At 33.6% G+C, this 23,168-nt stretch overlaps 1 protein-coding gene and 1 non-coding gene across 2 annotated transcripts in view; one reads left to right on the plus strand and one right to left on the minus strand.

The window, feature by feature from the left end:
- RGS18 (regulator of G protein signaling 18) overlaps positions 1 to 20,708 on the minus strand; it is a 41,644-nt gene extending 20,936 nt beyond the window's left edge. Inside the window, exons 1-4 of the mRNA XM_047841496.1 lie at positions 20,683 to 20,708; positions 20,460 to 20,500; positions 1,493 to 1,620; positions 926 to 1,027 (exon numbers count right to left, since the gene is read on the minus strand). Coding sequence (XP_047697452.1) covers positions 926 to 1,027; positions 1,493 to 1,611 — 221 coding nt within the window. The 5' untranslated portion in view covers positions 1,612 to 1,620; positions 20,460 to 20,500; positions 20,683 to 20,708. The remainder of the gene's footprint in view (positions 1 to 925; positions 1,028 to 1,492; positions 1,621 to 20,459; positions 20,501 to 20,682) is intronic.
- LOC125155916 (U6 spliceosomal RNA) lies at positions 6,413 to 6,519 on the plus strand. The gene has a single exon (XR_007148424.1). It is a non-coding gene; the product is annotated as a U6 spliceosomal RNA (small nuclear RNA).
- Positions 20,709 to 23,168: the final 2,460 nt, after the last annotated feature.

The following is a 23,168-nucleotide window of genomic DNA, read 5'->3' on the forward strand; positions in this document are numbered from 1 at the left end:
ATTGGAAACTTCAAAATCATTGGTCAAGTTTAACATATAATAAAATAACATTCATTATTTTCTCATGAGTGTACAAATCATTTTATTTAAAATTAATCATGTGTTAGGTTAAGAACAAAGGAAAAGAAATCAGGTCACTTATCTTTTTTATTTTTTTAAGAAAACAATTTATTCATTTCTGCATATCCAGTTTAATTCAACAATTAGAAGAACATAAACTGATGGTGTCTTTTAGTCAAACTTTTTAACTGCAATTTCCTTGAAGCTCTTACCACAATATGCAGCAATTTAAAAAAAAAACAGATACAGGAAGTTTGGCTAATGAAGTTCTAAAGGGATAAGAAATATATTTAAAAAGCTGCAATACAACAAGTATTTTAGAGTTATAATTTACAGAGTATAATATATTTGTTTTGGATCTTTTATTGGTCATATTTCATTTTTGGAAGAATCTGTATTATACTAGTAGATAAGGCTATTTCATTTTCTGTTTGAATTGAAGAAATGGCCTAAAGTGACAAAACATCCCTTTTTGTGCTTTCTTTCTTTTATACTTAGAGGAATTTTTTTTTCAAACTACTAAAGGAAGAGATGAATAGCTCTCCTCTATGACAATATTACATTGTGAAAACTCTTAAATTAATGAGTATTTCATCAGTTTATAAGGAGTAAAATATATCATTTAAAATTGACAGGTATATAATTTTAAAAGAGCACCTTTAAATTTTTATAAGGTTATTTAATTTGAGCTATTAAAATAGTTTAGTTTTATGGAATATTCCTAGTTTTTTTGAAATGAGATCTCTAACCTTCCTTATATTACGGTGTAATTTCCAATAAAATGCAAATCCCTAATTTCCTCTTTCTTAAACCTTTAATGTTAGAATCAGCAAAATCTTCCCTGAAATAATTAAAAGTTATTCACCTTGTTTCTTTGGCCAAGTTCCCAGATCTGCTGGAGGGGGGTTCTTCATGAAACTCAAGTTTCTGCACAAGAAGACTTAGCCTATTTCTTTTTTCCTTAGCTCTGAAATGAAAACGCATTAGCTTCAGGACTATTTGGATGACAATTAAAATCTTTCTTTCTGACTGTCGAACAAATTTGGAATTGGTAATCACCTGAACATCCCTTCTCATCCACCACCCACTCTCCACACACTCAAAATGGTTTTCCTAATGAATTTCATTCAATTTGTGGAGGAATTAGGAGAGCATATGTGAAATATATTTGTTTTTTCCCACAGTGACTAGGAAGTATTTGAGGCTATATTTTAATTAAGATTGTTATTACTTCTTTTGTGTGGTTAAAATTGTTGCATTAAAAAAAAATAAAAACACTTTAGATTTGACAGTTGTTTACTCCTAACAAAGAGACATTTTTCCTCCAGTTTTAACAGTACAGTCAATATATTTTCAACCAGATATTTTAAAAACAACTGCTAACAAATATTCAACATCAATCATGTCTTTAGAAGTATAAAACTGAGTTTACCTGATTTTGGCTTCTTTGCTGGTTTCTTCTTTTCCTAAACCATGTATTAACTTGAAAAAAGCTTTTTCCTTTGGTTCACACATATTTAATTGAGAAAAGAAAACCAAAGATGTTTCCATCTTCTTTCTCTAAAAGGAAGAGATGTCTAGTTTATTACATCTTTCACTTGTTAATGGTATTTCACAGTTATACATGGTACAATAAAAAGTTATCTCAACTCTGTCAGCAGTGCCAAAGAAAACCTCCAAAAAACAATAACAAAAAAAGAGTCCAGAGCTGTGTGTCTGCCTCTACAAAAAAAGTAGAACTGAGGAACTGAAGTGCAATTTGGTTCTGAGTTGTTTAGGGAAATGATACTACAAATTTGCAAAATGACTCTTGGTCCCTAAGATAAAGACTAGTATTACCACAGTGGAACTTCTCTTTCTAGTTTGTGCAACCAGAATGATGCTTTAATTGACCCAAATGACACTGTCATTTCCCACAGGAACTTTTTAAAACATCTTTAAATGTGTATAGTGTGTATTCAAATATGTTGTGGTGAAGTACTACATCAAACATTAGGAGATATTTTCCCTTGTTCTTAATTTTTTTTGTGCATATTTTAATTACAAGGAGTTAAGTATTTTCATTTACTTGACATAATGCTATGTAATGTAAATTACCTTTGATTAACATATTGTATCAAAATAAGAATATAGATCATGGAGTTTTATAGTTGAAAGAGACAGTAGAAAGCATTTAATTCAATAATTTTTAAGCATAGTTTCATGGAATGATTTTAGACATTTAAGAAATTTTTAAGCAGTCCATGGTAAAAATGGGGATAAAAAGATAATATGCAAACTTTTTCTTAAACTACGTATATATGAATATGAAGGATTTTACTTATTTTGAAGTTGCCCTTCTACCTCTTTGATTGTTAAAAAATTCTTTTTGATGAAACATTTTAACTAGAGAGGCAGGTTTTGTGTTTGTTTATTTTACGTCCTTATTAAAAAAAAAATGACAACTCCAAGTTGGTTCAACATCCACTTATTCCACTGTTTTAAGACACCCACATATCTAAGAAATACTGATGTAGTCCGTAGCTTACATTTTGTAGAAAAGGAAACCAAGAATGATAGATATTAAGTGATTTATTCTTGCAAAGCCCCAGAGGTCAGCGGAAGAAAAGATCTGGAATTATCAGAGCCTTTGATCACCAGGAGCATGTGATATAGTCTTTCGAAAAGTCTTTGATCTCCAGTAGTGGATGCTTTAATTCCTCTAAAATTTTGTCTACTAAAAAGGAAGTTAACAAATGTATAAGAAACCTTTTTTATTTTTAGTCTTTTCAAATTATTGATTTCAAGAAAATAGTTGACAGGGATGCCACCTAGGAGCTCAAAACATTTACAGAACTGAAATTAAAGAATATTTAGTATATATTTATACACACACCCTCCTGATTCGATAACTTTTACTTTGCACATATTTTTATAATTTTTAAAAAAGTTTATTGATTTATTTTGAGAGAGAGAGAGGGCAGGGGAGGGGCAAAGAGAGAGGGAGAGAGAAGGAATCCCAAGCAGGTTCTGCACTGTCAGCACAGAGCCTGACGTGGGGCTTGAACCCACGAACAGTGAGATCATGACCTGAGCCGAAACCAAGAATCAGGCATTTGACCAACTGAGCTACCCTGGTGCCCCTGAACACATTTTTAAATTCATCTTGACTGTTGGCTATAATGAGACTATATTTGAAGTACTATATCCAGAGGAGAGACAGAAACTTACTGGTGTTTTCATTAGATGTGTTGAAATTGTGTGCAAGCTCATAGAACTAAGGAGAGAGATATTGTGAAAATATGGACACAAGGAAACTACATTAAAGGCCTGTGTAAAGATCTGAAAGAGAACTATGAGATGTGTGGATTTACTCTTTTTGTATGCAAACAGTCGGAAGCAGGAGAGAAAGAAAAGGGTGGATGCTGCATGGTGGCCAGCATTCTTGGGCACAATAATTTCTTAAATATATATTTTAAATGAGAACAGTCTTTTATATTTACCTACCAGTTAATGATTTCCAGTTCTCTTCACTTCTTTGTGCAGAAGTACACAAGTCCCTTAGCCTGAACACCTTTAACATTTGTTGTCGTGAAGGTCTGCTGAAAACGAATTTTCTCAGCTCTTGATATTCTGAAAATGTCTCTTAAATTTTTTTTTTCCTTCTCAGTTTGAGGGATATTTTCACAAGATAGAATCTAGGTTGACAGTTGTTTTTTCTTCCTTCAGCAACTTTAAAGATGTTGTATTTTTGTTTTCTGGCCTCCATTATTCCTGTTAAGAAGTCACTGCTAATTCGTTTAAGAGTTCTTACATCCTAATGTAAGACTGTGACCACTTTTCAGATTTCTTCTTTATCTCTGGTTTTTAAAGACTTGATTAAGATATGAAAGGTGTTCATTTTACTTGGGATTCGTTGAGCCTTTTGGATTTGTGGGTTTATAATTTTTGTCAAAATTGGAAACTTTTAGGTACTAGCTCTCCATTTTTTGTTTCCCTTTCTCACAACTTCAGAGACTCAAATTACAGGTATGTCTGACCTCTTGATATTGTCCCATTAGTCACTTAGGAAATATTCAGTTTTTTGCCTCTTTTCTCTCTGTTTCACAGGTATTTTTCATCGCTATGTCTTCACAACAATTTTCGCCGATCTTTTTTGCCACAATGCCTTATTTGTTGTTAAGCTTATCCAATAATGTTAATTCAGCTCCAGAGATTTGATATTTTATAATTTGAATATTATACCTTCATTATGTTTTTTAATGTTCTTGAACATATTTTAAATACCTATATTGAAGTTTATTTCTGAAAATTCATCTCTGTGATCTGGGTCTGCTTTTATATTTGTTTTCTCCCTGATGACAGCACAGTTTCTCAATCCATCAGATGTCCAATAATTATTTTTTGGATGCTGGGTATTTGAATTTTATGATGTTAAATATCAGAATTTTGTTGGTCTTCATTAATGATGATGAGTTAACATTGATCAGCAGTTATTTAAGTATCAGCTTTGTCTTTAAAGACTTTTATTTAAAAGCTTGATATTATGGGTGCATATTAGCCTTAATTACTGAGGTATGATGACACCTAAATTTATAATGAATTCCCAGGGTGTTCATTAAAGCTTTCCTATTTTGGATGTTAAGAAATTGAATGTCCCTCAGCTCTGCATGAGCTCTGAAAATTATTAACTTATATCTTATGGTAAGTATTCTTTGCCAATACTCATGGAGTTTTATCCTGCATGTGAGCTGCTTGGTAATAAGCCAGACTCAAAGGTAACCTTGCACAAATTTCTTGTACTCTTTCTAATACTTTGTCTTGCAAATTTCTGCCCCCCTTACTCTTGCTATTTCCTCAACTTAAAATCATATATTTTTTTTCTGTTTAAGGAATACCCCTGTAAACTTCTCAGTTTCTAAATGAGACTGATATTTCTTCCCCACACTACAGTCTTTTAAGAAAGTGATTGATGTTGTATGGTTCATTTCATTGTCTCTCATATGTTAAGGATCTCAGATTCCTCAGTGTCTAGAAACAGTTATATTACATTTATTTTTTCAGTTTTGTAGTTTTTTTGGCAAAAGGTAATGTGTTTATTAATTAATCATGGCCATGGCCATCATGATCATGGCCAATTAGTCACGATCCTGGCCATCTTTTACCTGACATATATATGTCCAATTACCTTACTGAATTCTATTATTGCTCATAGAATTAACTCATTTTTCTATTAGTTTTCTTAAATTTATCAATAAATAGATTCTGTATAAATATTAGTAGTTTCAACAAACCCTTTTAAAATTGCTATACTCTAATTTATTTTCCAGTCTAATATGATTGGTTTATAACTTCAGTGTAGTAAGTTGATAGTTGGAATCCTCACCTTCTTTTCCATTGCATTAGGAAAAATTAAGGCCCATTAAAATTAGGCTGGGTTTCATACTTACCTTTTGTGAACTTACACAATTTATACAGTTATGTTCCTTATTCTCCCTATTATAACTTTGTATGGAATTTGAATTTGATATATTTCTGTTGTTTATTTTCTTTTGATACATTTTTGTTGTGAAATTAGTTTTCTTGTGCTTTTAGAAAGGACCAGGTTTCAAGGAAGCTTTTCTATTTTTATTAAATTTCAGTAATCAGAGTGGAGGTGGTATTTATATTATTCTGAGAATAATTTAAGAAATGAGTAATTAGTGGATGTTCTAATTTATCATTCCCTGTGCCAATGAGAAACTGAATTCTTAGGGTGAAATAAGGGACACATAGATGCAATAGGAAACAGTTTAATTAAAATCTCCTTAGTCTTGGAATTTGATTGCAAGAATCAGTATCAACTTTGCAAGTTGATACTTGATTGGTCACAGTTTCTAGTCTTTTATATTGGACACAGGATATATATTTTTCCTACCTGTAAATATTTCCTACCTCTTTCCACTCTAAAGACCTATATATAATTACTAATGCATTAGCATTAAGATCCAGATTGTGGTCTTGAAATGTCACCTCTTACTAAAAGCAGCTTAGGTTTAGTGGAGATATTGCTGATGTCTGAGACAGGAAATGAACATGCTGAGCCGGTCAATCTTGTCATGTCAGTTAGCAAGTAACTATCAAAGACAAAAAGAATAGATATAAAAGATATTCAAGGACTGACACTGCAAGTCTTCCACTAAACAAAATGAAACCATTTGAATTTGAAGAATTTTAATAATTAGAATGGATTGAACACATCAAACTTATTTATATCTGTGGGGTACATAATATTATTTAAAAATAATTGTCTACCTTCAGAAGATTATAGAAATTAACTTATTATCATGAAAACTTGCTAATAAAAGGAGTAATAAAGAATTAAGAAGTTTTTGTGCTCTCTTTGGCAGCATATATACTAAAATTGGAACGATACAAGAAAGATTAGCATGGCCCCCGCGCGAGGATAACACGCAAATTCGTGAAGCATTCCAGATTTTTATGGAACAGAATAGAGAACCCAGAAATGGACCCACAAATGTATGGCCAACTAATCTTTGACAAAGCAGGAAAGAATATCCAATGGAATAAAGACAGTCTCTTCAGCAAGTGGTGCTGGGAAAGCTGGACAGCAACATGCAGAACAATGAACCTGGACCACTTTCTTACACCATACACAAAAATAAACTCAAAATGGATGAAAGACCTAAATGTAAGACAGGAAACCATCAAAATCCTTGAGGAGAAAACAAGCAAAAATCTCTTTGACTTTGGCCGCAGCAACTTCTTACTCAACATGTCTCCAGAGGCAAGGGAAACAAAAACAAAAATGAACAATTGGGACCTCATCAAAATTAAAACCTTCTGCATGGTGAAGGAAACAATCAGAAAAACTAAAATGCAACTTATGGAATGGGAGAAGATATGTGCAAACGACATGTCAGTTAAAGGGTTAGTATCCAAGATCTATGAAGAACTTATCAGACTCAACACCCAAAAAAACCAAATAATCCAGTAAAGAAATGGGCAAAAGACATGAATAGACACTTCTACAAAGAAGACATTCAGATGACCAACCCACACATGAAAAATGCTCAACATCATTCATCATCAGAGAAATACAAATCAAAACCACAATGAGATATCACCTCACACCTGTCAGAATGGCTAACATTAACAACTCAGGCAACAACAGATGCTGGCAAGGATGTGGAGAAATATCTCTTTTGCACTGCTGGTGGGAATGCAAACTGGTGCAGCCACTCTGGAAAACAGTATGTACGTTCTTCAAAGAATTAAAATAGAACTACTCTATGACCCAGCAATTACACTACTAGGTATTTCTCTAAGGGACACGGGTATGCTGTTTTGAAGAGGCACATGCACCCCAATGTTTATAGCAGCACTATCAACAATAGCCAAAGTATGGAAAGAGCCCAAATGTCCACCGATGGATAAATGGATAAAGAAGATGCGGTGTATAAATAAAATAGAGTATTACTCAGCGATCAAAAAGAATGAAATCTTGCCATTTGCAACTATGTGGATGGAGCTAGAGGGTATTATGCTAAGTGAAATTAGTCAGAGAAAGACAAACATCATATGACTTCATTCATATGAGGACTTTAAGAGACAAAACAGATGAACATAAGGGAAGGGAAGCAAAAATAATATAAAAACAGGGAAGGGGACAAAAACATAAGAGACTTAAATATGGAGAACAAATAGAGGGTTACTGGAGGGGTTGTGGGAGGGGGCATGGGGTAAATGGGTAAGAGGCACTAAGGAATCTACTCCCAAAATCATTGTTGCACTATATGCTAACTAACTTGGATGTAAATTTAAAAAATAAATTAAATAAAAATTTTAAAATAAGAATTAAGCCGTTTTCCTGCCTTTCCTATTAATTCTGCGATGAGTAATCAAACAGTAGATAAGAGGAAGTATTTCTCTTAAAATTATTCTAACCAACAAAGAAAAGTGAAATAATAGCATCGAAATTTCAACTTTTTAAACAAACAAATATTTAGATATAGGCATTAAGCTTCAATGGTTGCTAAGGTCACAAAAAGAGACAAACATTATAGGTTTCCTATAGCCTTGCCATATCCCGCTTACAGTTTTCCAAAGAGATCAGATCAGAGTTTGATCCAGTCTCTGGACCCAGTTGCTAGTTAGCAGGAATGAGAGAAGACAGAGGAACATGTTGAACTGCACCATGAATGTGCAATCAGTGAGATCCAGACTGGGGGAAACTATATAGTTCACTTCTTCAAGGAAAAGGTGATTGAAATAAGGGGGAATTAGAATTGTATCTGTGGACCGACTGAAAAATATTAATCTATAAACCAAATATGTATTTTCAAATAAAGAACTAATTGCTTCATTAGTTCGACCTGAAAGTCTATTTGATTTTTATCTAGAAAACACCCATGTTCTACTACTAATCACGTGGTCAAAATTGACATATGATTTTACTAGGCATTTTAAGAGTAACTGCGTAAACACCCGGGGTAAGGAAATTCTATAAGAACTTACATATCAGAAAATAAATCAAGTCTCCCTTTCCATAATTACCCCCAACTACTCTCAATCATAGTAATTTGGTAATTTTTCAACACAGGAGCTCAGGGTGAATACTGAACACACTAGTTCTTCCAATACTCTACAGGATTATACTAATTCAAAAATCACGATATTTCTACTACCAGCAATAGCAATAAAAAAACCAAACGGAAAACAAATTCAATGACTACCTCTAATGCAAAGGGGGAAAAAGTTCCTACATCATCAGTGCAAATGTTATATATTATGTTTTACTGAGGAAGCTCACAGGCAGAGAAACAGCAAAGCGTAAAAGATCTCCCACACCTGCACTGCTTCACCTAAAAGTATGTTTGACATGGGCATAACTGCACTTGACAACTTCATAGAAGAGCTTCAAGACAGAGACTTTACCTCAATCATCAAAATATTTATAAGGAAAGGAGGACAGATAGCAGCTGTGTATCAATGGGAGTGCACTGGTTGAGGAAATGCCCTTATTTGAAAGAAAGAATCTCCAGAGTCTACTACACTCTTCTACTGAGCTAACTCACAACTGCTATGCTAAATTATTCCTATCCTACAGAAAAAAAGAAGAGGAGAGGACAAGCAGAGCCATCCAGAGTTGTCTCTACCTCTTCCCCAGTGCCAAACAAAATAAAAGGCATCACTCAGCTTCATGATATGGGCCCTGCCCATCTTTCCAGCCTCATTTCTCACCCCATCCATTCTGTCCTTTTAACCCCAGCTATATAAAATCATTGCCATTCTTACAATGGATGGTACTGTTTTGCAATACTTAGTATTTATACTGTCAGGAATAATAGTAAAAGACTTTAAAATAGGGAAAAGATTACTGAGTGTCCTGCCCAGTTCACCCTTCAGAGTTATCTTCCCTTTTCATTGTCTTTGAAGCATATTACAGTTCTATAAATTATGAACACGGATAGTAATGCCCGTGATTCCTGTTCACAGATATGCAGATTAGCCCTAAGGAGATGCATTTGACTATTGCCCTATGGATGTTGATAATTTTGCATCTATTTGTAAATTCATTTTAGTGTTCTTGATGACCAGTATATGTGCGAATGTTTTCAATTCTCTTTTGAACCCCCTATAATGTCTTACTGATTCCCTCGTTAACTAGTGAGTTAAATAAAACCTTAGATGTATGTTTATTTTACATTTGGAAAAAAATCATAATTTTACCTTTTTGAACATTTTATCACACATTGTAATACACACTAAAAGTGCTGAAAACCACACAAAACAAATGCATGCCATAAAAATTATTTAAATGTTAACACCCTTGTAATCATTATTCAGGTAAAAAAAAAAAAAACAGTACTTTGCCAGCCACACAGAAGCCCCATCCATGTGCCACACCACAATTACCAGCCCTCCATCTTCTCATGGGTAACTATTATTCTGAATTTCAAAAAGAGCATTGATTTTTAATTTTATAACCCAGATATGTATCCTTTGATATTATATTTATCCTCTCCCTTTTTTCAACTTACTATGACTTTTAAGTCTCTTTTAATAGGTCCCTCATCAATCCCCTTCTTTTCCTTAAAATTTATCTGTTGAAAAACTGAGCTATAATTTTCCCCACTATCTGAATCTTGCTGATTGTACATTCATGGTGCAGTTCAACATATTCTTCTGATTATGAATGATATTTTCAGGTATTATTATAGCAAGCATGATGAATACTTCAGGAATTAAAGGCATGACTATGGTCAAACCTGCCTATGCTGTAATCGTATGATAAATTACCTTGGACCATGTCCAAGGACTTGCCAAAATGAAAATTTAAACCTTTATATATTGACCAAAACTTTTTTCCTTTTTATATTGCAACCTATTTTAATTTTTATGTCATTGTCAAATATACAACTTCATTTAACATTTCCAAAAGGATTAAAAAACTTGTCTTTGTAAATTCATAGAATCAAAACTATGGATGGATTTCAACCCATAGACGAGAGAACCAGGATGAGAAAAATTTAATGACTTGCTGACTGTCAGCATATTACTGGCAGAGTTGAAAATGGAATAAGATTTTTATAACTCCTGGGCCTTCCCTCAGCTCATCTGAAAGTGACTAAAAGCTTTTGGCTTGGAAAATGCTCTACTCATGTCCCATGTCTAAGCACTCCAGTTTGCTTGTGACTTTACTAGCCTCCTACAAGATTCCTTTTTTTTCTTCCACTGGGGCTTTAACCTGCAACTGGATTAAAAAAAAAAAAAAGCTAGATTAAAAAAAGAGCTACCAGGGTGCCTGGGTGGCTCAGTCAGTTAAGTGTCTGACTTCAGCTAAGGTCATCATCTCGCTGTTCATGAGTTCGAGTCCTGCTTTGGGCTCTGTGCTGGTGGTATGGAGCCTGCTTGGGATTCTCTCTCTCTCCCTCTCTCTCTGCCCCTCCCCTACTTGTGTTCTCTCTCTCTCTCTCTCTCTCTCTCTCTCTCTCTCTCTTTCAAAATAAATAAAGAAACATTAAAACCACCTGCAGACCTGTAACAGGCTTATTTTCTGATCCTTTATTGCTAATTATAATAGGACTCAATATATTTTAAGTTTTTAAATTTGATTAGAAATTTTTATTTTTAATAAACATTTTATTTTGAAAGAATCAGATTTATAGAAATATTGCAAAGATAGTATAGGAGTTCCCCGCATATTCTTTCTTCAGTTTCCACCATTGTTAATGTCTTACATTACCATAGTATATTTGTGAAAACAAAGAAATCACTATTGGTGCCTAGATGATGAACTAAACTGGCTTTGATTTGGATTTCACTTTTTTCCACTAATGCCATTTTTCTGTTCCAAGTTCTAATCAAGAATTCCCTATTGCACTTTTTTTTATTTTTTCCACATTGTATTTACTAGTCATGCCGGATTAGTTACCTCTATCCATGACAGTGTTTGTCTTTCCTTGTTTTTCACCACTTTGGAAGTTTTGAGGAATACTGGTGAGGTATTTTGTAAAGTATCTCTTACTTTGGGTTTGTCTGATGTTTTTACCATGACTAGATTGGATGAGTTTAGGAAAAAAATACCAAAGAAGTGGAATGTCTTTTTATCACAACCTATCAGTGGGTATATACTATCAACATGACTTGCATTGGTGATGTTAACCTTGATCATTTGGCTTAGGTAGAATTTGCCAGGATTTTCCACTGAAAGTTTTTTTCCCAAACTTTTTATGCTCTATTCATAGGAAGCAAGTCACTAAGTTCAGCCTGCCTTCAAGAGGGAGGGGGGCAAAATTAAGTTCTACCTCCTGGAAGAGGAAGTATCCACACAAATTATTTCTAATTCTTTTGTAAGGAAGATTTATCTCTTCTCTTACATTTATTTATTCAATAATTTATTCCATCAATACAGACTCATGTGTATTTACATTTTCAGTTACAATTTAGTAACCGCAGTATTTATTTTGATATCCAATAGTTCCAGCTTTTGTCATTGGTAACTCAAATTAGTTCCTTGTTGCAGGATTTTTAAGTAATTAAATACACTTCATTTCTTAACTGTTACTAGTGGAAGCAATTTTTTTTTATATCAATAAATCTTGAAATAACTTTTTAAGTTAATGTGATGGATTTTGCTGACAAAAAAAAATCTTTGAAAAAAACATACAATGTTTGCTATAGTTTGGAATTAGAATATCATAATTCCCCATACACTTTAATGCTCAGTTTTAAAACTAGCAATGTGTTGCCACACTTTATTTATCCTTTATGTCCTTATTTTTCTTTCTTTCTTTTCTTTTCTTTCTTTCTTTCTTTCTTTCTTTCTTTCTTTCTTTCTTTCTTATTGTAGAGAGAGCATAAGCTGGGGAGTGGAGAAGAGGGAGAGAGAGAATCTATGTAGATTCTATGTTAAACATAGAGCCTAATGTGGGGCTTGATCCTATGACCCTGGGATCATGAACTGAGCTGAAATCAAGAGCTGGATGCACAACTGACTGAGTCACCCAGGCACCCTGTCCTTATTTTTTAAATAATTCAATTCCATTTTGAGGTATAGTATTTATATATGCATTACCATTGTGACAAAATTTCTAAAATTCCCACCTACTGATGATTTTCAAGAAAAACATTCTATATTCTTTTTGTTCCCTTTTGAAATATAACATAAAATAATAATAAAAATATGTAAAATATATCTGGGGAAAAACATTAAAACACTCCTGAAATACAAATAAAGACTCTACTTTTAATTAAAAAAAATGGACACGATGTTAATAAAATCTCAGTTATATCCAAACAGTGCCCCTGCCTCCCAACCCAGTGCTATTTAAACAATGACACAGAAAAAAAAGAATACATATTAATGGTCAAGAAAGTCATATAACAAAGAGAAGAAGCCTATACTTAACAAATCATAAAGTTTCCACAGTTTAAAAAAATGTGTTGTAATTTTTGATAGACCGATAGAAAAAAATCTGAAGTTTAGAGGTAGACTTAAATATTAGAGAAAATCAATATTTAATAATAGTACCTTTTACATCAGTGGGAAAAGATTGGCGTTTTAAAAACAATTATGGTGAGACAAATGTATAACCATTATAAAAAGAGAAATGTAGATCCTTACCTTGTTATTTATAAGATGATAAAATCCAAATGCCCCAAGGACTTAAATATTAAAAATGAAACTATACAACCCTTTACAAGTTAAAAGAAGACATGGGTAGATTTCATTAAAATCTGGGAGAGGATAGAATTCTTCCTAAAAATAACTCAAAATCTGAAAGTGTTTTAGTTTTTAAAATGTTTAATAAATTTGAGTATATTAAAATAAAAACAGAATTCTATTCAAACATAAACTGAAAAACCAGAAACAAAAGCCAAAAAACAAACTGTGGGACAAATAAAATATAGAACACATCGAAAGGGTTAATATCCCTAATATTTAAAGAGCTACTAAAAATAAAAAAAGATTAAACTCAATGGAAAAATGGAAAAGATTATAAAAAGAGTTCACAGAAAAATAAATGTAAGTGGGATTTAAATATATGAAACTATGCTCAGTCTTAGTCATTGGACGAGGGAAAATTGAACAAGCATTTAGGGGTATTTAGGGAATTATTGGGGAAATCTGAGTGAAGTCAATAATTTAGTTAATTATATTGTACCTCCCAAAGGTACACATTTTCAGTTATACAAGATGAATGAGTTCTGGAGATCTAAGGAACCGCATAGTGATGATAGTTAATTATACTGCATTGTCTGCTTTACATATGTTAAGAGGATAGATCTTAAATCTTATGGACACAAACACACACACAATGGTAACTATATGGAGGGATGGATAAGTGTTTTAGCTTGATTGTGGTGATTTTTTCACATTTAGTATAAATGAGTGTCTCAGTCAGAGGAGGCCAGTAATGATTAAGTATATATTGTAGTTGTAGGCATCTCTGTTGGAAATTTACACATAATTCTGTTATTTTTAATTTCATGAACATTTCACACAGAGTCCTGGAGTGTTTTTATAATGAAATTCCCTCCCAGCTCCACATGCACATATTTACTCACACCACTCTTTTAAGGGTAAAAATGGCCACCGTTTGGGTGATGTTTCTACATTTCCTTTGTGGTCTTGATTGGACGTGCTGACATTTATCACTGATTGCCTATGATTCTAAGTTTCCTTCTGTGATCAGTATGTTGTCATTCTTAGGAAGTGTGTGAAAGAAATGACCTCTGAGAAACAGTTTTAATGAAAACTTTCTTTGGTCTTAGTTTTACTCTGCTTTTGGAACCTGGTAACTTTCATATGCATATTCCCTAAGCATTAGTCAAAAAAGCTTTGCTGTTTGTTTGCTTTATTTTTTCACATTAGAATATAGATGGCCAAAATAAAATATCTAGGATATGGAGCTGATGTCAAAATTGAGAAGGATACCGATAATAATCAAAGTACCTATGTATCCAGGGAGAAAGAATGAGAAAGAATTAAAAAAGAGACAGACAGACAATCTTTAGAAATCCAACTTAAAATATTGCTTATATAATTGAATTCCTAATGAAGACAGGAGACTCTCAAATTCCAGCTGACCAGGTTTTACCCTTAGGATAAAAATAAAACTAAATATAAAATATAACAAATTATATTTTTGTTTTAAGCCATTTTTCATAACTTTGTGTTTAAATATGGCTCATATAAGTTCATAAAGGTGATTCTGTTGCTAGGTGGACTTGGGAGACCTAGACCCTGAGGCCTCAACCCAGCCCATCCAAAAGATTTGCCAAAGTCTCTTGGTCTTGTCACAAGAAAGAATTAAAAGGACAGACAACACAGCGGATAAGCAGTACAAGCAGGAAAACTTATTAAAGTGAAAGCATAGAGCAGACAAGCTCAAGGGAGAGCTGGATTCTGGGTTTAGGTTTCTATTTTTATAGACAGTTGTTAACAGATGGGTGGAATATTCATTACTTCAGGTGGGGATTTCTTTGAAGCAGGGTGGTCTCTTCCAAGAATGTGGGTTATGTGCCTTTTCTCCCTTGTTTATTCAGGGGATTCCAGCCTACTTTGCCAGCTACTTTGGACCTGTCTGGTTTGATCTGGTTTCTTGTGGCTTTCTTTTGGAATGCTACCAGGACAGTCCTCTAACTTTCTCTTAAGTAGCCATGACTTCCTCCTTGCTGGCCTCCAGGCATCTTGTTAGACCTAACTAACTGCTTATTCTAACAATTTAAATACTAAAATTTGACATTTTCTTTCCAGGTCAGTCTAAGTCCAAGACACTGAGAGAAATATTGTAGTATTTCAAGTGACATTAGTGTTTGACTCACTGGAAAGTTTTTGAGCAAGGTTTTTGAGCAAGGATAGTTCATTGTGTTTTTTCATGACCAGATAAAATATTCTTTCAGGACATTCTATTTCTTTTGCTCTTATTCTCTGTCCATGAAGCAAACACGAGCTTTCAAGTACCTGGTTGCCTTGGCACTGTAAAGGAAGTGCTCTTGACAGAAGACCCAGGGAAGAAGTGCTCTGGTTTTGAACACATAAATTACATTCCTCGTTTATTATTTGCATTTTTTTCCTCTTTAATTAATCCATTGAGACACGTTCAAATGTAAATCAAATGCCTAGCCCTTCCTACCCTTGAGTATGTAAGTCTTTTCAATAATAAAATTATACTTAGAGCTGCTTCTGCCTTTTCCAGAATAAATTCATAATTTCCTTTCTAACTTTACCTCCCCCTACCCAGGGATTTCTTCTCCCACAGAAAGTCCCATTATCTCCTGTGGAGTATTCACACTTGCCTATGAATCATGTAGTTTCATTAAGTTGTTCTGCCTGTCTCTGTGCAGAATCAGTGCTGTGATGATCAAGTCAAAGACCAGGTGGTCCTGGAATGGCCCTGATTGAACAGTTTTGGCCCAGTACTTTGTTCACCCCCATAAACTTGATACACCTATCCAGATTTCTGCCTCATCCTACTTGCTCAAATGTTCTTTTCTAAGGACAAGCAGGGCATCTTTTGTCATTATATCAAAAATGTCATTATGTTTAAGCAATTATGTTGGGAGAGGGATAAACTAATTCATTGTTATTTCACTTGAATTCTTTCTATGTTGATGAAAATTTATATATTTATCAAATGCATAGACCTTAGCATACTCTACCAGTTTCCTATTGCTGCTGTATGAAATTACTACAAACCAGGTGACTTAAAACAACACACATTTTTTTCTCTTACAGTTTTGTAGGTTGGAAGTCCAAAATGTGTCTGACTGGGTTAAAATCAAAGTGTCGGCAGGGCCGTATTCCTTTCTGGAGGCTCTGGAGTGAATCCATCTTCTTGCCTTTTCCAGCTTCTAGAGGTGCTCATGGTCCTGCTCCAAAAACTGCAATGTCCAGTTGACGCTTTTTTCTTTTTTTTAATGTTTATTTATTTTGAGAGAGAGAGGAACAGAGACAGGGAGAAAGAGAATCCCAAGCAGGCCCCACACTGTCAACACAGAGCCTGACACGGGGCTCCATTTCACGAATGGTGAGATCATGACCTGAGCTGAAAGCAGGAGTCAGGTGCTTAACTGACTAAGCCACCCAGGAGCCCCACGTCTTCTTTTTTTTTCCCTTGGCATCACTTTAACACTGACTTTTCTGCCTCCCTCTTCCGCATTTAAGTACCCTTGTGATTACACTGGTACCATAAGGATAATGCATGCTAATCTCTTTATTTTTAGATCAACTGACTAGCAATCTTAATTCTGTCTATTATTTTAATTCCCCTTGACCATGAAACATATTAAAAAGCTCTAGGGAATAGGGCCCGGACATTTTTGGAAGACCATTAGTCTCTCTACCACACATACATTCATAACAAGAAAAGCCCATAAAACAGGATTAGGGTAAATTTCAATTATCCTCATAGTTGAGAGTTTGGTTTAATGACAGTGTATACTTTTGAAAGTAAGAATGATTTTGAGTCTGCATACATTTCATTGTTTAAATTGTTTTTTCTTCTATGGTCTCTTTGATGCCTAAATATTACAGTTCAGATCTCTAGTAAAAATGTAAATGTGGAATGAAGAGGAATTTTTTGTCTCTACAATCCATTCATGTCCTTGACCTCCTCACTCCTAGTAGAAAGTGGTTCTTTTACTACAATGACATACTGAAGTTATTCTCTACATCAGTCAATATGAACAGTAAATACTCTGAAATTGAACGTATAAATAATTTTCTCCTTGGTGGCAAGTCTTCCCCTTGGTGGAAAGTTTCCGAAGTGTTTTGAATATGAAGATTTTTTTTTATAATATCAATGCAATTTTATACCAAGTTTGTTGTGATACTTATATGTTGATCGAGAAATATATCATAACAAAAAATACTGTGATTTAATTAATGGCTTTAAGTAAGTATCTACATTCCTTACCATGCATATGTTTTAGGCAATGGAACAAGAAGTGTGTGATGTTATCTACGTATTCATTTTATGCAGTTTTGTACACATAGATATTCAAGTTCACAGGTCCTTTGTAGTTAACTCTGAACTCCAGAAATGCATGGTAAATGCAAATTGCAAACCACTTCCTACAAGTCAAAAGCCTTTCAAGTCTATCTTCCTAATCTCCATCAACAACACAATTTTTGTTCACAGCATTGCAAAATACTATTGCTTCATTTTTGACACTTCAAAATAAGCAAGAATCTGGAAATTTACGAGGAAAATGTGTTGATAATTCTGAAACATAAATATGCAAATAAATTGATTTTTTATTCCCATCTAGTAGTTGTCTAGTATAACATTAAAGAAATAATTTAAAATTCATTTATTTTACAGAATTAAGATATACTCATTAGTGCCACTTGATAATTACCTCATAACGTCTCAGATCAAATTTTTTAAATTGTTAAGCCAAATCTGTCTTCAAATTTCATCCCTGATTTAAGCCTTCAAGAAATAGTACTCCCACTTTTGATAAACCCCAATTCCATACAAATGAAGAAAGGCATTCATAACAATTCTAAAATTTCTACCTAAAACCTAAAGTACATTGTTTCATTGAGTAGTTCTGTATGCTGGAGAGATTACCATGCTTTATGACAAACATAATTGGAAAATAACTCTTAGAAAAATAAAAATAATGTATTTGGTGAGATATATAAACTCAGCTGTCAATAAGTCAATATCCTACTCTACGTATGGTCATAGCCTTTCATTTAATTTTCCTTTTTATTCTGCTCTGTAGTTTCTGGTAAATTATTACTAGAATATTTATTAGAAAAAACAAAAGAGTTTGAAACTTTAAATAATCATCACATTTAAAAAATCCTGTTTGCTTATTAAGATTTACTTAGAAAGGAGGAATGTGGTGAATAAATCATATACCTAAAATAATGGCTTAAATGAGATAATAGAAAATTTAGGAAAGGAAAAAAGTAAAGGTCAATGTTAAATTATATGATTTGGCTAACAAAATAAATCTCTTCACTTTGCCCTACTCATTTAGATAATGCTTTTAGAAGTTTCATCTCTCAGTGGAGATTTGGCCAACGACTCCTAAATTTGTAAATAATTTCTCAAGTTTATGTAGGTTATGCATTTAAAGTTGTTTTTAATGCAATATATTTTAGATATGTACTGTAGGCTTTTCTGATCAGATAACTGTGGTATAATTTAAGTTTAACTCTTTATCTGGATTTAAGTTTATATGACATTAACAGTTTATAATTCCATGATAGATAAAATTGCCTCAAATCTGATAAAGATAGGGTATTATGTAAGAAAAAGATACTGGCATATTTCCATTGCTAAAGGCTAAGGACACAGAACATTTGCAGACTAAATAGTGTGTAAATTTTAGTTTATGTGCCCATTACAGCCACTGTCGACAGGAAACAGGATGCACACAGTGTGAAACAGGACTTGCAGCATCACTTGAGGCTTGTTCTCTGAAATTTACCAAGTCTATTGCCATTAACAGCATCTGTAGCAGGAGCCTAACATTTTGGTTTTATTTACATAGCAAAACAATGCATTGAGAATTGATCATTTGTCATTCGCTTTTCAGAAATAATCATTGAATCTTTTCTCAAAAGAGTAGTGACCTCTAAAAACCAGTAACACCCAGAGCATCTTATTTTTCATAGAATGTTAAAATTTTTTAAATAAATTTCTGGTACACAAGGAAATCTACAATGATTACTTACAAATCATATGATGTTTAGGAATGTTGCATTTCAAATGTTTTTTTTACTAGTGCTTTTGTAAATAGTATTGTGTAATTTGAGAGAGGATTTTTGCTTCTTCTTTTGAAAACTAGGTAGAGACACAGAATAAGGACTATCTCAGATTATATAGAGGTCTCTAAAAATGGTAGGAAATTGTGTTTTTTTTAATTAAAAAAAAATTTTTAATGTTTATTTATCTTTTGAGACAGGGAGAGACAGAGCATGAATGGGGGAGGGCCACAGAGAGAGGGAGACACAGAATCCCAAACAGGCTCCTGGCCCTGAGCTGTCAGCACAGAGCCCAACGTGGGGCTCGAACTCACAGACCATGAGATCATGACCTGAGCCGAAGTCAGATGCTTAACCGACTGAGCCACCCAGGCACCTTGGGAAATGGTGTTTTATATTGGTTAGGTGTTATGGTTTGATATTTAATTCATGAGAAGCAATGATAGGGAGCTGTGAACAACATAGCTTCTAGCCTTAGTCTATCCTGGGCTCATAAATTGCGAGCTGTGTGACCTGCAGGTCACTTGGCCTCACTCTGCCTCAGCTTTTTCATTTTTATATGGTGATAATAATGGTACAGACTTCAAGAGGTTGTCATGAGGATTAAATGAGTTAATATAGGAAAGCACTTAAAGCATTGCCTGACATCTATGTGCTTTTTTTTTGGGGGGGGGGGAGAAGGTATTAACTCATTTAGTATTATAGGTACCGAGTTCATACCAGGCACTGTGCTATCCTGGAGTCTCAAAGGTGAATTAGTTGTGGCTTCTATTTTCAAAGAACTTAGCCTGATCATCTCAATATAATGTGTAGAGTATGAAATCCATGCCTGTTTCTATGGAAGAAATTTAGCCCTGGGTTTCTCAGAATACCTGAACTGCTTCTTAAGGGTAAGAAATTACTTGAGTGAAAAGCTGAGGAAGGGCATTTCATTCAGAAAATAGCACAAAAGACATAGACACATGAAGTAAAACAATATATGCAGGGAACTTCTAGCAATTCAGTATCAGAAAGCTTAATCATAAGGACTTATACCTCTGAAGACCCCCTCCTCCCCACCTTCATTTGCTTAGAAGAAATCAAATGTTTTGGTGTTGGTCATTGATTCTTCAGATGAACACAATGCTTCCCATTCCTTTTAAGTTAAATTCAGCAAACCTGGGAACAAGAACTTGGGAATAGGTACCTGCTTGAGAGATGATCCTAAGAAGCACAAAGGAAAAAGAGCTGAAAAAGAAACAGAAAGAAACACAAATAGGTGTGTGTTAATAAGTGGGTTTCCATTTTAGGCAATTGGAGCTCAAAATGGGGACCCTCTGAGAAACCATGTAGAACATCCTTCTGAATTGTTCCACAAGAAGATGGAGAGACAGGCATTTATTCACCAACCTCCACCTGTCCACACTCACCATTGGGTGAAGGTTCACCCTTGAAGCAGTCATTCTCAAGAATTTCAGTTGTAACTGCCCCTAGTCAGCAAGCTTCCGTGGGGTTAGAATTAGCCCTCACGCAGGAAAGGAGAGAGATGCAGTGTTTAGAGTGAAATGCTACTGACATGCCAAGAACCATTTTCTATAGCCGCAGGTGAATTCAGAGGTGGACCTAAGGAAGAGGGACCAACTGTGGACACACATTTAGGTAAGTTGTCAAACTTCTGAAGACTTTTGTTTCTGTAGCCCCTGATATGAAGAATGAAGCAGGTGCTAACTGGAGACTTGAGATAAGGATGGAGAAGTAGGGAGAGGAGGTATCATTGAACATCTCACAGACCATGTTAATGCTTGCAATTTATTTTGTATTATTATAAAGAAAGTCTTTCAGAATGGTTTTAATATAATAGCATGTAAAATTTTCAATTTGCATCTTGGATAATTGTCTTAGATTGCAAACATCATCCTTAACTGAAAAATAACATAAATTTAGCTATTTTATTGAACGTGATTTAAAAATGGGTCTTGGTGCACACATGGAGATCTGAGATTTGGCAAAGGAAAAAAGAATTAGATTCTGTATTATAATTTAGTTCAAACCAAACTTACATTTGAACATATTTTGAATTTCTGAAAGACTAAGTAAATCACAGTATTTTTTATAGCATGGAGTAAAATTTACATATTTTTACATTTTATGAAATTGTATCACTCTATCATGATGTCACATACTGAATAAAATGCAAAGATGCACCACCTACATTAATGAATGAGTGCTTTTAGGGCCACATGTTATGCATAATAACTGATGAATGCAAGCAATCTATCTTTTCAATTTTTATTATAATCATATGCTATTTTATTTTTCCAGTCTTATTGGGACATAATTAACATATTGCATTATATAAGTGTAAGGTGTACAAGTTGATTTGACACACTTATATATTGTAAAATGATTATGACCATAGCATTAAGTAACACCTTTATCACCTCACAAAACTTCCATTTCGTTTTTGTGATAAGAACATTTAAAACCTTCTTTCCTAGCAACTTTCAAGTACAAGTACAGTATTATTAACTATAATCTCCATGCTATATATTAGATCCCCACAACTTACTTATCATATAACTGAAAGTTTGAACCCTTTGACCAACATTTCCCCATTTTTTCCAACACCTCGCCCTTGGTAACCTCTATTCTACTCTGTTTCTATGAGTTGGACTTTTTAGATTCCACATATAGCTGATACCATACAGTATTTGTGTAGGATAAGATAGTTTCATAATAATATTCTAGGTGTACATATTTCTATTTGTCCCCAGACAGTGGAGACACTGCATAGAAACGAGTGCAAGAAAAAAAAAAAAAAAAAAAAAACTAACTTACTCCGGAAAGTATAGCATCAGTTACAGAATTTAATACTGATTTACACCAACAATTTTATAAAATTAATGAATGAGTAATTGCTTTAAAAATATTTTTTAAAACAGAGGAATAATTTTTAAAGAGTGTTACCAAGTTATTTAATTTAGTATTTTGAATTTCAGTTGACAATCCCTTTAATAACACTGTTTTCTATTTTATAAAAATTCTACTTATTGCTTTCTAATCTTAAATGCACGTCCTTTGACAGAGGAAGATACTACTTTCTCTGTATTTCCCATCAGCATTTTTAAGGTGCGTATTAACCACACTGACTAATTTCTTAGGATAGATATAACTTATGTGAGGAATTCATACATAAATCAGTTAGAATAAAGCTGAACATGTTTCCTAAAACATATTTAGTCCTATAAGACTACTCATGTATTTGATTATATTATATTTAATATCTAAAATAGCTGTTGTTGTTTTCCTTAAAAATGTTATTTCACTTATATGTGTGAGTGTGGTGTGTGTATGTATGTGCCTTGGAATATGTGTTAATGTGTATGTTATGTGTACCTATGGAGAGGTACACACTATTATTATTATTACTTTGGAAGATATTTCACTTTTTGGATATCTCTCATAGCTTTTTAAACTTCTAAGTTGATATTATTTTCATTGATTAATTGTTGAGAACCATATAAATACTAGCCTTTAACCATGAAAGACATCTATTTCCTAATTTCCCATGATGTGGAGGAAGAAGTTGTTGTCTGAATCTGCCAACTTAGAGGCAGTACATGTGGCTTAGATAGAATACAGAGATTCCCAAATGTATGGACTTAGGTAGCTTAGCACAGTCCCTGATACAGCGTTCATGAGAAGGAAAGGGAGCTTCCTTTATAAAGATTCTTCCTTTAGGAATATCAGGGCAATTAACCACCTAGACAAAGTTCAAACATAGTTTCTCTATATAAAGTATGTATAAAGTAATGTAAAGGCCTTTGACACACAAACACAAGTACAGATTGCAATGTCAAAGCATTGTGCGACATTAAAAAAATTAATCTCACTAAACTATAGCATTTTCCAGGCC

Source organism: Prionailurus viverrinus, chromosome F1 (assembly GCF_022837055.1).
Source record: "Prionailurus viverrinus isolate Anna chromosome F1, UM_Priviv_1.0, whole genome shotgun sequence".
Taxonomy (NCBI): Eukaryota; Metazoa; Chordata; class Mammalia; order Carnivora; family Felidae; genus Prionailurus; species Prionailurus viverrinus.